Raw genomic sequence first — 15,277 nt, forward strand, 5'->3', positions numbered from 1 at the left:
GCATGGACCAAATGTATCGGTGCCACTATTCCAACAATTTCGTGTTGCTGTGTCACATTTTGGTAATTCTCACAATATTTCAAACTTTTTCATTATTATTATATTTGTCATGGTGATTGCTGATCAGTGATCTTTGATGCCACTCTTGTATGTAATTATTTGGGGGGGCACACAAACTGCATCCATCCAAGACAGTGCATACCAGATGGTGAGTTTAGTTTCTGACTGACCACCTACTGGCTGTTCCCCCATCTCTCTGCCTCTCCTGGGGCCTACCTATTCCCTGGGACACAACAATATTGAAATCAGGCCAGTTAATAACCCTACAATGGCCCCTAAGTGTTCAAATGAAAGGAAGAGTCACATGTCCCTCATTTAAAATCAAAACCTGTAAAAGATTCAGCATCTCAGAAGCTGAGACAGGCTGAAAGCATGGCCTCTTGTGCCAAACAGCAGTGTTGTAAATGCAAAGGAAAAGTTCCTAAAGGAAAGGAGAAAGGAAAAGTGCTAGTCCGGGGAACACACGAATGGCAAGAAAGTGAAACAGCCTTATTGCTGATGTGGAGAAAGGCTTAGTGGCCTGGATAGAAGGTCAAACCAGCCCCAACGTTCCCTGAAGCCAAAGCCTAATCCAGAGCAAGGCCCTAATGCTCTTCAGTTCTGTGAAGGCTGAGAGGTGGGGAAGTGCGGAAGGAAAGTCTGACACTAGCAGGGGTTGGTTCGGGAGGTTTAAGCAAAGAAGCCTCTCCATAACATAAATGTGCAAGGTGAAGCAGCAAGTGCTGATGTAGAAGCCGCAGAAAGTTATCCAGAAGATTCTAGATCTTAAGATAATTAATACATGGGGTGCCTGGATGGCTCAGCCGGTCAAGCATCGTATCAGCTCAGGTGGTGATCTCTCAGTCATGAGATCGAGCCCCAAGTTGGGCTCCGCGCTGACTCAGAATCCCTGCTGAGATTCTCTCTCCTTCTCTCTGCCCGTCCCCTGCTCATGCACTTGCACAGGCTCTCTCTCAAAATAAATAAACTTAAAAAAAAAAAAAAAGATAACTAATACACTATACCAAATAACAGGTTTTCAGTGTAGATTAAACAGCTTTCTAATGGATGATGATGCCACCTAGGACTTTCATAGCTAATGAGGAGAAGCCAATGTTTGGCTTCAAAGTTTCAAAGGACAGTTGACTCACCTGCTAGGGGCTAATGCAGCTGGTGATTTTATGTTGAAGCCAGTGCTCATTTGCCACTCCCAAACTCCTAGGGCCCTTAAGAATTATGCTAAATCTACTCTGCATGTGCCCTAACAATGGAACAACAAAGCCTGGATAAAAGCACATCTGTTTACAACATGATTTACTGGACATTTTAAGCTCACTGTTGAGACCTACTGCTCAGAAAAAGAAAAGTTTTTTTTCAAAGTATTCTGCTCACTGACAGTGCACCTGGTCACCCAAGAGCTCTGATGGAGACATACAGGGAGATTAGTGTTGTTTTCATGCCTGCCAACACAACCTCCATTCTGCAGACCATGGATCAAGGAGTAATTGTGACTTTCCAATTGGGCAAAGTAAATTGAAAACCTTCCAGAAAGGATTCACCATTTTAGGTGGCATCAAGAACATTTGTGATTCATGGGAAGTGGTCAAATAATCAATATTAACAGGAGTTTGGAAGAAGCTGATTCCAACTCTATAGATGACTTTGAGGGGTTCAAGACTCCAGTGGAGGCAGACAGGGTGGAAACAGCAGGACAGCTAGAGTCAGAAGTGGAGCTTGAACACATGACTGAATGGCTGCAGTCTCGGGATGAATCTTGAACGGATGAGGAGTTTCTTCTTGTGGATGAGCAAAGGAAGTGGTTTCCTGAGATAAGATCTACTTCTGGTGAAGATGTCGTGAAGATTGTTGAAATGACAAAAAGGGTTTAGAATATTACATGAACTCGGTTGATAAAGCAGCAGCAGGGTTTGAGAGGACTGACTCCAATTTCGAAAGAAGTTCTACTGAGGGTCAAATGCTATCAAACAGCATCATATGCTACAGAGAAATCATTCATTAAAGAATCAATCAATCAATGTGGCACACTTCATTGTTGTCTGCTTTCAAGAAATTGCCACGGGCACGTGGGTGGCTCAGTCGGTTAAGCATTTGACTTCAGCTCAGGCTCAGATCATGATTTCCCAGTCTGTGGGTTCAAGCCCTGTGTCGGGCTCTGTGCTGACAGCTCAAGAGCCTGGAGCCTGCTTCTGATTCTGTGTCTCCCTCTCTCTCTCTGCCCCTTCCCTACTCACACTGTCTCGCTCTCAAAAATAAATTTTAAAAAATTAAAAAAAAAAAAAAATTGCCACAGCCACCCCAACCTTCAGCAACCACCACCCTGATCAGTCAGCAGCCATCCACACTGAAGAAAGACCCTCCACTAGCAGAAAGATGACGACTCCCTGAAAGTTCAGATGATGGTTAAGTTTTAGCAACAGAGTATTTTTCAATTAGGGTATATACATTTTGGGCGGATACGTATATTTTTTAAACAATGCTATTGCACACCGTAAACGTAAGTTTTATATGCACTAGGAAACAAAAAAACTCATTTGATCTGCTGTATTGTGCTATTCACTTTAGGGCGGTGGTCTGGAACCGAACCCGCGATACCTCTGACACGCCCCCGTGTTGCAGACACAGTGTAGTGAGTGACTCCCCTCGCTAGCACAGCTCCTGTTTGTTCCAGCATCCATTCTTTTCTCACACGATTCAGGCGGAGCAGAATCCATCCTCTGACAGGAATGGATCCTGGTCAGTTTTAGAGAATCATGGTAATCCCACATTTCCTGTCAAGGACTGGGTTCGAAATGCCGTGTAACCCAATCCAGCCAATGAGCAATAAGGGTAAATCTAATTGGGAACTTCTAGCAAAGATTACCTCGATTCTAAAAGAACACCAAATAAGTTTTCTTTTCTTCTGCACGTTGCCATTTCTGGGTAAGGTTCCTGGGACCTAATACAGTCCCTTTTCAATCACGGTGGGAACGTGAAGAGCAAGTCAAAACACACTGAGAATGAGTGAGGAGGATGGAAAGAATCTCCTTCCTCAGGATTTCCATGAGCTGTGTGTCAAGTAACTCAACAGCCTGCCCCTTTTCGATGAACTACCAGTTACATGAGAGGAAGCGCCCTTAATGCGTAACTGAAATTCTGTGCTATTTGCAGTGAAATGCTAACTTATTCAGAAGGCAATCTCCTCAAACTCACTGGAAAATATAATGCAAATCTAATAATTCAGTCTCAAAGCATTTTGGGGATTTGACAAAATGATCTAAAATGCATGTAAAAACGGAGAATAAAATGGGAGGAAATCTTACCAAAGAAGCATGCGTGAAACCTGTTTCACTGTGTAACTCAAACGTATGCTACCATATAACTCAAACAACATATACTGTTATAAAAGTCATCAGATGAATGAATCGAATGGAAACCCCCAAAAGAGACGCAAGCATATGCTAATTTATAGTTAAGTATGTAACAACAATAGATTTTCATCTTTAGGAAAGTAGTGACCAACTTCACACCCAAATTAACCACCAGTATGTTAAGAAGTTACATGTTAACCCTGTTTAGAAATAAAGAAAAAATAAATTTTAAAAAATGAGTGAATATTTATCTGATTTCAAAGCTGAAAAATACCTAAGCATTAAGCTCCAGAAAAGCAGGGACTTCTGCTTCACTTGCCTCTATTGAATCCTACAATATCTGGCCTAGAATAGCTACTCAATATGTATTCAAAATTCATAAAAGCAGGGGCGCCTGGATGGCTCAGTCAGTTATGCATTTGACTCTTGATTTTCCCTCAGGTCATGATCTCTTGGTTTGAGTTCGAGCCCTGCATCAGGGTCTGCGCTGACGGCACAGAGCCTGCTCGGGATTCTGGATCTCTCTCTCAAAATAAACAAGCATTTAAAAAATTAAATTAAATTAATAAAAGCAAAAAACATACACATAAACAAATTCAGATCTAATTCCAAAAAGATCACAGGCAAGTGCAAGTCATACTGTGTGATTCATTTATATAAATTTTAAAAAGAAGCCCTCAAAAACAAAACAAGATTCAGCAGAATAGTATCTCTGGGGTGAGAAGGAGAATGGGGCTGGGGCCAAACACACACAGGCTGCAAAGGTGGGTCACTGCCTGTTCTTCTCATTCATTATTCCTTAAACTATATAGATTTTAGTTTCACATTTCTTTAAAACAAATTTTTTTTATGTTTATATATTTTGAGAGCGAGAGAGGGTGAGAGCAAGGGAGGGGCAGAGAGAGAGGGAGAGAGGATTCCAAGCAGGCTCCGCATTGCCAGCGCAGAGCCCAATGTGGGGCTCAAACTCACAAACCATGAGATCATGACCTGAGCAGAAATCAAGAGTTGGACACTTAGCTGACTGAGCTACCCAGGTGCCCCTCATGCATTTTTTTAATTAAACAAAAAAACCCAAAGCTCCGAGCTCTATAGACACAAGTAAGGGAGAAGAAAAAACCTGACAGGATAGAGTTAATATTTTTACAAAACAGCACCAATAAAAGATCAACCCCATTGCTTATCAAAGAAATGGTAGTTAATGCATCACTGCCATATCGCCAATCTGGCAAAAGTTATAATAATCAGTGAGCTTTGTGGAGAAGTGGCACAATGCCTTATCACGATAATAAAAACTAACAATGGCTAACACTTGAGTAGCCGCTCTCTGTGTACATTGTTCTAAGCGCTTTATGGATATTAACTCATTCAGTCTTCCTACTGGTCCCTACGAGAGAGTACTGCTCTTACCCCCATCCTGAGGATCAAAAGCACACAGGGATTAATTAATTTGACCAAAGTCACAAAGCAAATAAATGAGCAGATCCTGAAAATGTAAATTAATACAGTCCTTTTGAGGGCAATTTTGCAATATGCGCCAACAAGTTTAATTTTTTTTTTTTTTAACGTTTATTTATTTTTGAGACAGAGAGAGACAGAGCATGAACAGGGGAGGGGCAGAGAGAGAGGGAGACCCAGAATCTGAAACAGGCTCCAGGCTCTGAGCTGTCAGCGCAGAGCCTAACACGGGGCTTGAACTCACGGACTGTGAGATCATGACCTGAGCTGAAGTCGGACGTTTAACCGACCAAGCCACCCAGGCGCCCCGCGCCAACAAGTTTAAAATGTGCTCCTCTGACCCGGAATTTCAGTGCTCGGAATCTGTCTTATGTTGTAACAGAAGACCTCACTTTCATGAGGATACACCGTTCTGGACAGAACACATGCATTCATTTATCTCTCCTCCCTCCCAAAACATCACTAAAATCAATGTTAAAGGATGAAAAAGATAGAAAGTTACAAGGAAAAGCAAAGTAGAGATGACAAAGATCAAAAATTGTGGGCGGTGACAAGCAGAGAAAAAAGTGGGAAGTGACTGAGCACATGACAGAAAGATCAGGACTGAATGCTACAAACAGCTAGGCCAGCGAGAAGTAAGCCAGTAGGTACCAGAGCCCCAGAAAACCTTAGGAATTCAGAGCAAATACTATGGTTAACAGAAGAACTTGTCAAACACATAAAAAACAAGCAACAGAAAAAATCCAGTTAACTATTGACTTCAGAGGAAACAAAGAGTTGTTCACACAAAAGAAAATGCAACTACATGGTCATGTTACTTGGCTCAACAGCTAACGCCACTCATATATTCGTAATACTATAGACACGACCAAAAAGTTACACTAAATGTTCCCTTTTCTATAAGCTAACAGAGTCTAAAAATACTAATTACAAAAATAGTTTGATATGTTATTTTAGAAATATGAAGGAAAATACCGGAAGAAATTGGTTAAGAGTTGAAAATTACCCTAGGAAGATGTGTGGCAAGGAAATGTTTTTAAATTAAGTCTTATAACATCTTTTGACTTTTGATACTATATGGATAAGAGTAATTTAAAACATTGTTCCAAAAAATTATAGAATATCCAGAAAAACACACATAAGATATAAATGCCCTATAAATCTAACAACCAGAAGTAATCACTGTCTATATTTTGGTATCATTCAGTCCTGCTCTATACCTACATTTAATCTACATATTCTAGAAAAGTGGGCTCCTCCTACACTGTTTAGTAATCTACTGTTTTCACTTAATTTTGTATGAGTACTTCCTCCGTAATTACGTACATATTTATAATACGAGAAACAAAATAAGTACCCTATACCGAGTTTATACATGAACTTAAGTAATACGCTTTTGGGATAGTTAGTAAGGTAAATAAAAAGCACATAAATTTGACAACGGATGTACTTTGTTTAAAACTGAGTGATAACAGGGGTGCCTGGGTGGCTCAGTCGGTTAAGCTTCCGACTCTTGATTTCAGCTCAGGTCATTATCTCACAGTTCATGAGTTAGGCCCCACATCCGGCTCTGTAGAGGCAACTCAGAGCCTGCTTGGGATTCTAGGTCTCCCTCTCTCTCTGCCCCTCCCCACCTCTCTCTCTATATATTTAAAAAATAAATAAATAATTGAGTGATATTTCTTTAGAAAAAACAGGATTAAGAATAATGTAACATTTTATTTATTGCATAACTAGTAAAATGTAAAAACCATGTTTATAACAGAAATTAGTTTGCTCTTTCCAACAAGAGTTCCTGTGCCTAGAAAAAAGTGTTTTCACAATATACTACTAAGTTAAAAAAAAAAAAAAGCATATACAGTATGATCCCTTATTTCTTAAGATGTAAACAGCACAGGGGGGAAAACAAGTCTGGAAAGACATACACCAGAAAATAAACAGTAGTTCCTTCTTTGTAGTATTACAGATGATCTTTGTCACCTCCTTCCTAATGCTTTCCTAAATTGTCTTACATGCACTGGTATTATTTCTGGAAGTCAGAAACTTTTAAGGAACTGTCTATAGTCAATTCTACAAATGAAAGACAGCAGGAGTGTAGATAGTTCAAAAGTGAATTATTTGATAGCTAGACTCATCTTTACATCTTTTGTGAATTCCCTCAAAGCCTCTACACCACACTGAAACTTTACTTGGGGCCTATCTGGTCTTCTGTTCCTACATTCAACAAGTGCTGAGCCTGTATTACATGTCAGGCACTGCTCTAGTACCAAGGATTTAGCAGTGAACAAAACAGCTGAAATCTCTATCCTTCTTTGCTAGGGAAGACAAATACTAAAAACACTTGGAACAAAAATATACTTTTAGTGGCCATACAAACATGAGCACACAACAGACACACACACACACTCCTATCTTCAAGTGTGAGGAAGAAAAGTAAAGGATAGGTGGGAAGAGATGATTGTTTTAGTTAGGGTAGGCCTCCTGAGGAAGTGATACCTGAGCAGAAAACTGAATGGCCACGCAAAGATATGGGAGAACAGGCTAGGTGGAGGGAATAAGTGAAAAGGCCTTGAGATGGCAATGAGCTTGTACAGAACAGCAGGACCAGTGTGGTCAAAGTGGAAAGAGCATGGGGGAGAGAAGCAGCAGGTGATGTAGAAGTAGGCAGGTGTCAAATCCTATAGGGCTTTACAAGTCCATGCAGGGATTCTGAAATTTATTCTAAAGGTGATGCAAAGGCACCGAGGTTTAAAAGATCACTCTGCCTGTGGTATGGATAACAGACTGTGTAAGGCAAGGAAGCAGGAAAACTCTTGAGGAGACTATTTACAGGTGTTTGGGCAAGAAACAATAATATCCTGCACCAAAGCAGTAGGGCAAGAGGATGAGACATGGTCTGATATGGATATATTTTGATGCCTGATCTAATATAACTTGATGAAATACAATCAGGAATGAGGAAGGAATCACAGGTGATTCTTAGGTTCTTGGCTAAGCAAGTGAATGAATGGTGGTGCCATTTACTGACTGGGCTGACTGGCAGAGAAGCAAGTTTGTGACCCATTTCAAACATGTTATGTGTGAACTGACCAGCAGACATTCAGGTCAAGATGTCAGGTAGACAATCTTACCCAGTTCATGTCTGTAGTCCATGTGTAAGTTGGGGATGAAGATGTATAACTGATATTTAAAGGTATGGGGCTATATGTTATCTCCTAGGGTGTGAGCCCCAAGGTCTGCTAACTTTAGAGGTGGCAAAGGGGAAGGTGAGTGATGGGTTAGGTGTCCCAGAAGCCAAGCGAATAAAGCGTGTCCAGTAGGAGTCAAAGATCACCTGGGTCAGAGCTGCTAATAAGCAGCGTAGGGAAGGTGAGGCTTGAGAACTGGCAACCTTGATAAGGGTGGCTTCGGTGCAGTGGTGGAACAGAAAAACTGGTTTATGTTTAAGAGAAAACTGGAAGACAACTGAATAAAAATAACTCTTTCAAGTCCTATTTATTGCTTTAGGGACAAGAGTTGACTGCTCTTTCTCTAAAGCATCTTGTAGCTCTTTGCATACAGTATGTGTGAAGTAAGAATTATGAAATCAGTGTCGAATCTGATAATTCCCAATATTTCAAACCATATTAAGAAACCCAAATGGTCGAGAGCTAGAGCTTCCTGACCATCCCATTTTGTTCCTAAAATCGTTCTTTACACTCTTCCCTCGTAATGAGGATGAACTGCAAAGACCTCAGTTTTCTCTTCATCTTTTATGACTTCGTACATATCTGGTACCAAAAGGTAATTAATTAGCATTGTGACTGGTAGCTGAACCAAGAGAAAAGAAAAAGACCTCTCCTTTCTGCTCCCCAATTTTCCAGAGGTCATATATAAAAGTCAACAAATAAATGAACCACTGAAGGGTTAAACAAACAAACAAACAAACAAGGTCAAGTTATTTAAACAAGACATCTTATCCCAAACCCTCTGCTGAGATCTTAAAAATTGCCACTTAATTCCCCAAATGGATAACTTGCCCTCCCCCAATTCAGATACCTTTCCCTTTATCACAATATAACAATGAAGCTCTGTGGCAAAAAAGGCAATGTCCAGAAAACAGTCAGGTCTCCCTACCTGACAAAATGTCTTCTGCTAATTCCTTTTCTCTTTCAATTTTTTCCTCTAGGGTTGAAATGCAGAATTCATAGCCAGCAAGAGCAAATTCCTGTCTGTAAAGCAAAGATCAGCAATCGGCTGTTCACCTTTTCACAAACTCCTCTTTTATTCTCATTTTCCCAGCTTGGGTTTGAATATTGTTAGTAAAGGAAGTGTAAGATGGGAAGCATCATCTCCCACTAATAGTTTCAAGTGACTCAGTTTCTCCATTTGGGAAATGGAGTCTTACACCCGCTCAAAGTAATACTATTATGAACAGAGGCTAAGGCCCCCTGCACCAAGGGTTCTAACTACTGATCTTATGCAACTTCTGGAGAGGTTTATTAACTTTATTAGCTTTCCAACCTGTACGTCTTCAATGAAAGCTTCTTTTATGTAAATGGAATTCCTAATTATGGCACTAGAAGGCATTAAGCCTTCTCTAATCCTGGACCCTGAATCATTTGGAGAGGACACCCAAACGTCAGGCAGACTGACCTAAAGACAACTAACTTGTTTCTATAAAGAGATGCACAAACACAACAGAAATTCCTTCTCCTTCCAGAAGCTCACTCCCGGTTTTTGCCCTTCTGCTATGGCGAAGCAGCACTACAAAAATTGGCCCTTCTCCTCTAGTGCTTTGCCAGGGGATAACAGATGACCCCACGTTGTATTCTGTTCTCAGAACAGAAGTTTCTCCAGACCCAAACCTTGGCAGGAGGGACCCTATCCAGCCAGGACATGGAGCAGGGGGAGGCTGCCCACTAGATGTTTCTAGTCAGAGTAAAATGCCTATTAACAATCCCCCTACTATTATCAGCATTCCTAAGCCCCAAGTCATGTATCTTCTGCCTCATGCTTCTCTTAAACTAAATGAAAAAATACTTTTGAGAAGGGTATAGAGGAACTCACAGGCTAATTACCAGGGGCTACTAATACACTTGTGCCTGTATGAGCAGGAGTTCATCTTACTCTCCACTGGGATTGGCTTTGGGCTTCTTTTATCCTAGAAGTTCATACCCCATCGACATCCAGGCCTGTTTGTTACTCCTCCAAAAGAGACAGATTCCAGGTGCAATGTTCCCCAGCACAGGCCAACCTCAAAGCTCCTCCAAAGACTTGAAGTTAAAGGCCTTCAGAGGCTCTAGCCTATCTAGTGTCCAACCAAATGCAGGTTCTGCTGAGAATGAAGGAGCTGGTGACCAGGGCAGCAGGGACCTGTGCCAGAGCCCCTGGCCTCAATAAGCACTCATTACAGCATTAGGTGTGAGGTCATTCCAAACTTCTGGTACCCAACTACTGTAGCAGCTAAAAACCCAAGGAAAAGCTAGTCTTAGATCTTCCCTTAAATATACTCTAAAAGATCTAACTCTCTAGAGGAGTTCTCTGCTTATATCTTAGGTATTTCTCCTTTGAACTCTGCCTAGACAGGATGAAAGGCACCAGGCCTCACTCATCAGTGTTCCTGAGACCTCTGGCACACATCCACATTATTTTCCAAAGCTTTTCCTATGAAGCATGAAGATTCTCCTTTATAAAGATTTAGAACTCACATAGTACTTTTAAATGAGCACTGATTTCCTATCCTACTTATCCAGAGGCCACTTCTCCACTCCTAGATCTTTCCCCTTCTTAAAACCCAGCTACCTGATCACCTTTACATGCTTTAAAAACACTGTCTCCTGGACTAGCCACGGAGACACTCCCATGCCAACCCCCTTATCATTCAACTATGTCTAATTTCCTGGTTTGTTGATACTTCCATCCAAAAATGGTTTCTTCCAAGTATATTATCCCCAAAAGCTTTTACATTATTCCCTCCTCTTCTAGAAAGAGCTAAACTAAAGTTCTAATGGTAACTTCCCTTCCCAGTTCAGGCAGGAACAGAACGCTCGATTAGCTTTGTCACAGTGCAGCCAGAGGCGTGAGGGCTGTATGTCCCACTCAAGAGGCTACTGGAGACAGCAGGGCAAAACTTGGAAAAGACTAAAGATTTCAAAGATGAGGGAGGGAACGCTTTGAGTGTAACACCCAGTGTTTTTGAGACCCAAATGACTGGAAGGTAAATGAAAATTATATAACATCCTGGGGTTAAAGTTATCTGCCTACAGCCCAACTCCCTGGTGGCTGCCACACCTAGATTCTGACTATACTTACCTATTTTGAGCAGCATAGATACTGGCCAACTTCAGAGAGATTTCAATTATCGCATTGTCTTCCTGTTGGGAGAAAGAAAAATGAAGAAAATTCACAAGTTAAATTTCCTCATGGATTATTTCTGATCAACGTCTAGACTGCCTTTGGCCTGAAAACCATAGCTTTTATCCTTTTGGAGGAATTAGGCAACAGAATTCCTCAGCAACCATGTTTTTGCATGAGTGAAAGACTGGTAGTTTCTATACAGGTCCAAGGGGAAAAAAATAATCCACCTTTTTTTTTCACCAAAGCACATGTTGGTGGCTGGGTGGAGTTTCCAGGAAGCAAAACTATTTTGAAATCTGCTTCAGCTGGGGCCCAATCCCAGGCAATGTTCTTACCTGTTGCATGCCCCCTCCAAGCAGGTAACTCATGGTTGCTTTAAAAAGTTTTTCCGCCTAAAAGCATAAGGAAAAGATTTTTCTTTTACTTGGGCCCCACTATCTATATGACACTGGATTCTAAGTACTAGTCTGATGTGTCACCCCTTATAAAACACAACACACACGCACACACAGAAAAATATCCTTGTGATGGGAAAACAGACAAGAATACCAAGACCCCACATCCTCTGGGCACCTTAAAAACTATTCTGTGATGAGCAGAAACAAACTACAGAAATTAACCTTTCGTCCAAACCTCCTGTGGCAGAGACTGCAACCTGTCCCCTAATTATTCACTCCCCCACTTTTTTAGTTATAGAATCTTCTCTGTTTTAACAGGTCAGCCTCCTTTGTGCCTAGGTGCAGTCATATGATGAAGTTTTGGCCAAGAGATGCAGGTAGAAGGAATAGAAACAGTTTCTAAATTCTATTTTATAAGGAAGCTGCCTGCCGCTTCCCTCTTCTTTCTTCCTGGCAGCTGGAGGTGAGCCAGCTCACCTATGCAGATGAGAACACATCTTAGAAGGAACCCAGGGGCAACTGGGTGGCTCAGCTGGTTGAGCACCTGATTCTTGATTTTGGCTCAGGTCATGGTCTCACTGTTGATGCGTTCAAGCGCCGTGCCAGGCTCGGCGCTGACAGGGCAGATTCTCTCTGTCCCTCCCCTGCTTATGTGCATGCTCTCTTTCAAAATAAATAAACAAATTAAGAACCCAGGCTTCTGGATCACTTCATGGAGAAGAGGTACCCACCCTTCTTTAGTGTAGCTACCTATGGAACAATGCTTTAAAAAGAAATACACCTTCTTGTTTGAGTCACTCCATTTTGGGGCCTATTTGCTATAGCAACTTCACCTGCACCCTTACTAACAGAGGTCCCTTGAAGCTAGTCCTTCACAAATTCAAAATATTACAAAGTGATTTACTTACTTACATTTTCAAGTTGACCCCGTATAAATGCCAAGTTGGCCATCTGAAAGCAAATTACAAATTGTTTTCAGTTTAGAGCACTGTGTTCTACTTATTTCAAAACCTTTCAGCTAATGACTCCCTTTTGCTTTCACACTCTAAATTAAAAAACAGTTCAAAGAGAAAGGTTTGTCACTAATCCGCTAACATCAAAGTATAGCAACAGTGTGAGTGCAAATAGCTGCCCAATCTTTGTTGATGACAAACTAAATCTAGATCCATTCATCAATGAAGAAACAAATACTAATATTTAATCTTCGGTCTAGGATTTAGACTTCGTATAAGTGACACCCCAAGGGTAATAACATTTGAAACCGAAAGAAAACTTAGTAAAAACAAAAACCAAAGAGCTTTACAACATCCTGAAGGGCAGGAGTGTAAATCAGGACAGCTAGCAACCCTTCTCTTGGATCCGCCCTTCATCGTCAGTGGCTCAGACTGGTTAGAAGAGTTACCAAATCATAAGTGTAAGTGATGGCCTTCCTGTTATCGCTCTGATAGGCAAGACGAAGAGCGTCATGTAAAATTAGCTCAGCCTCTTCTGGCTCATCTTTCATGATGCTCAACTGAAAAGAGAAAACAAAGAAAATAACAGAAAATGAAAGGTAAAGAAGGCAGATGTACGCACTACCAGACAGAAGTGGATATGGCTATACGTCCCAACACACAGGAGAAAGCTAGTCATTCAATTCGCCAAATATTTATTGAACTCCAGCTACGCACCAGGATGTATATCTACGATGGTGACAGAGCGGTCAGCTTCTCTTGCAGCTATGTGCGGCCACACGACAAAGATTTGGCCAACAGATGCAGACAGCAGGAATGTGAGCAATTTTATAAGGAATGTCATCATATTTTGTAAGGAAGCTGCTGGCCCTACATCTCTTTCTTCTCTTCCTACAGGCTGGAAGCCACTTGTGGAACCAATAAGCTTAATTACAACTAATGATAAAAACTACGAAGAAAAGTAAAGGGAAGGAACAGTAAGCGGTCTCCTCTAAATGAGAGCCAGAGAAGCCTTCCAAGGAAGCGACAGTTAAACTGAGGCAGGAAGGAAAGAGTCAACCAGGAATCATGGGGAAGAGTTATGGGGGAAAATGACCCACAGAGCAGGGGATGAACAAAGGCACTAGAGGCTGAAGAGAATGGTCTTCAAGAACCATTCAAGAAACGAAAGGAAACAGATGTGAAGGGAAAAGGATGAGCCAGGGGATTATTGCCAAATTGGTGGGAAGGCAGGGTGGCATAGGTCATGCAAGGTCTTGCAGGCCATGGTAAGGAGCTTGGATTTTATCACGAATGCAGTGGGAAGTCACTCAAAAGAGGTAATATGACCCAATTTACATTTTTTAAACAAGGTATTCTGACTGCTGCATGGAGAGCAGACTGCAAGGGAGAGGCGGGCAACAGGGCGGGCAAAACTACCGGACGGCAGACTGTGGCAATGAGGCCAGCGTGATACCAGAGGAGACAGAGAAAAGGGACAGATTTCAGAAATATTTTAGATTTCGGGGGCAACAGGATTTGCAGCTGGGCTGTAAGTGTACCAAGGGGCGGTGGTAAGGTACTGTGAGTTTTAACAATGACGAGGTTTCCAGGCTGAAAAACGGGGTAGGTGTGAGCAAAGAGAAGACGGTGAAGGACTGTGCAAGGGAGGCCACTAGGATCAAGAGTCTAGCTCCGGGCACGTTAAGTCTGAGAGGTAGGTGAGCCTTCAAAGTGGAGACGGGATGTCGGTAGCACACTGCGGTACACGAATACAAATTCAGACGTCGTGAGCCTCGAGGCGGTAGGGAGCCCAATGGTGGAGAGGAGCTAACCTGAGGAGAAAACAGGAAGGAATGTGGAGAAACGGAAGACATGAGAAAGATCGGGACCAAACCGTGCGCACCGAACACCGAGGTGCGTTTTCAGGACGCTACATACGTGCGCAATTCGGCCTGGCTGGCTCCCTGATAAAAAAAAAAAAAAAAAAAAAAAAAAACAAAAAAACAAACAAAACAACTACAAAAACATTTCCGCTAATTTTGCTTGGATAAAAGCGCGATGCCTCTGGTGCCATCTCCATCTGCACCGGAGACTGCAGCGGTCTGACAAGCCTGGACGGACGCCAACCCCGCCCCCCACTCCCAGCCATGACCCATCGAATTCCGGGCAATTCTACCCTCGGAGCCTCCATCCGGCCTGCGGGAGTCGGAGCGCGCACCGCGCACCCACAAAGCCAACAACAGGCCTCGTTCACAAAGGCCGCCTCACCTTGGCTCGCTTCAGCAGCTGAATGATCTCGGCCTCGGTCTCGTCCACCGCGCCCTCGGCGGCGGCCCCGCCCGCTCCCTGCCGCTCCTCCTCCTCCTCCTCTGCCGCAGCGGGCCTCGAGAACCAGGCGAGCGCTGCAGGAAGGGGCTCTGAGGTCACCGGGCCCGGCCTGCGCCCCGGTCCCCGCCCGGCCGGCCCCGCCCGGCCCGCGCCCCTCACCTGCCAGCAGCGGCAGCAGGCCCGGGCCCCGGCCGCGCGGCGGGACTCGGGATGCCGGCACCCCCACCTCAGGCGCGCGGCCTCCTGCCGGCCCCAGGAGCAGGCGCGCCGAGCAGTCCCGGCACCGCCGCCCCGCGGCCCGCAGGAGGCCTCGGCCCAGACTCGGGCTCAGCAGCCGGTACATGCTCGCGCGGCGTCCTCGGCGCACTGCAGGCCAAGCCGGACCCAGGCCGTCCCGCCCCCAGTGCCGAGC

General features: G+C 43.2%; 1 protein-coding gene across 2 annotated transcripts in view; it reads right to left on the bottom strand.

The window, feature by feature from the left end:
- The window catches only part of TTC19 (tetratricopeptide repeat domain 19), a 52,469-nt gene extending 37,198 nt beyond the window's left edge, over positions 1 to 15,271 (bottom strand). For both annotated transcript variants that reach the window (XM_042967750.1, XM_042967751.1), the window contains exons 1-7: positions 15,025 to 15,271; positions 14,806 to 14,939; positions 13,005 to 13,115; positions 12,515 to 12,553; positions 11,540 to 11,596; positions 11,160 to 11,221; positions 8,982 to 9,076 (exon numbers count right to left, since the gene is read on the bottom strand). In XM_042967750.1, coding sequence (XP_042823684.1) covers positions 8,982 to 9,076; positions 11,160 to 11,221; positions 11,540 to 11,596; positions 12,515 to 12,553; positions 13,005 to 13,115; positions 14,806 to 14,939; positions 15,025 to 15,208 — 682 coding nt within the window. In that variant the 5' untranslated portion in view covers positions 15,209 to 15,271. The remainder of the gene's footprint in view (positions 1 to 8,981; positions 9,077 to 11,159; positions 11,222 to 11,539; positions 11,597 to 12,514; positions 12,554 to 13,004; positions 13,116 to 14,805; positions 14,940 to 15,024) is intronic.
- Between the last annotated feature and the right edge of the window lie 6 nt (positions 15,272 to 15,277).

The sequence above is a fragment of the Panthera tigris genome, chromosome E1, assembly GCF_018350195.1.
Source record: "Panthera tigris isolate Pti1 chromosome E1, P.tigris_Pti1_mat1.1, whole genome shotgun sequence".
NCBI classification, from domain to species: Eukaryota; Metazoa; Chordata; class Mammalia; order Carnivora; family Felidae; genus Panthera; species Panthera tigris.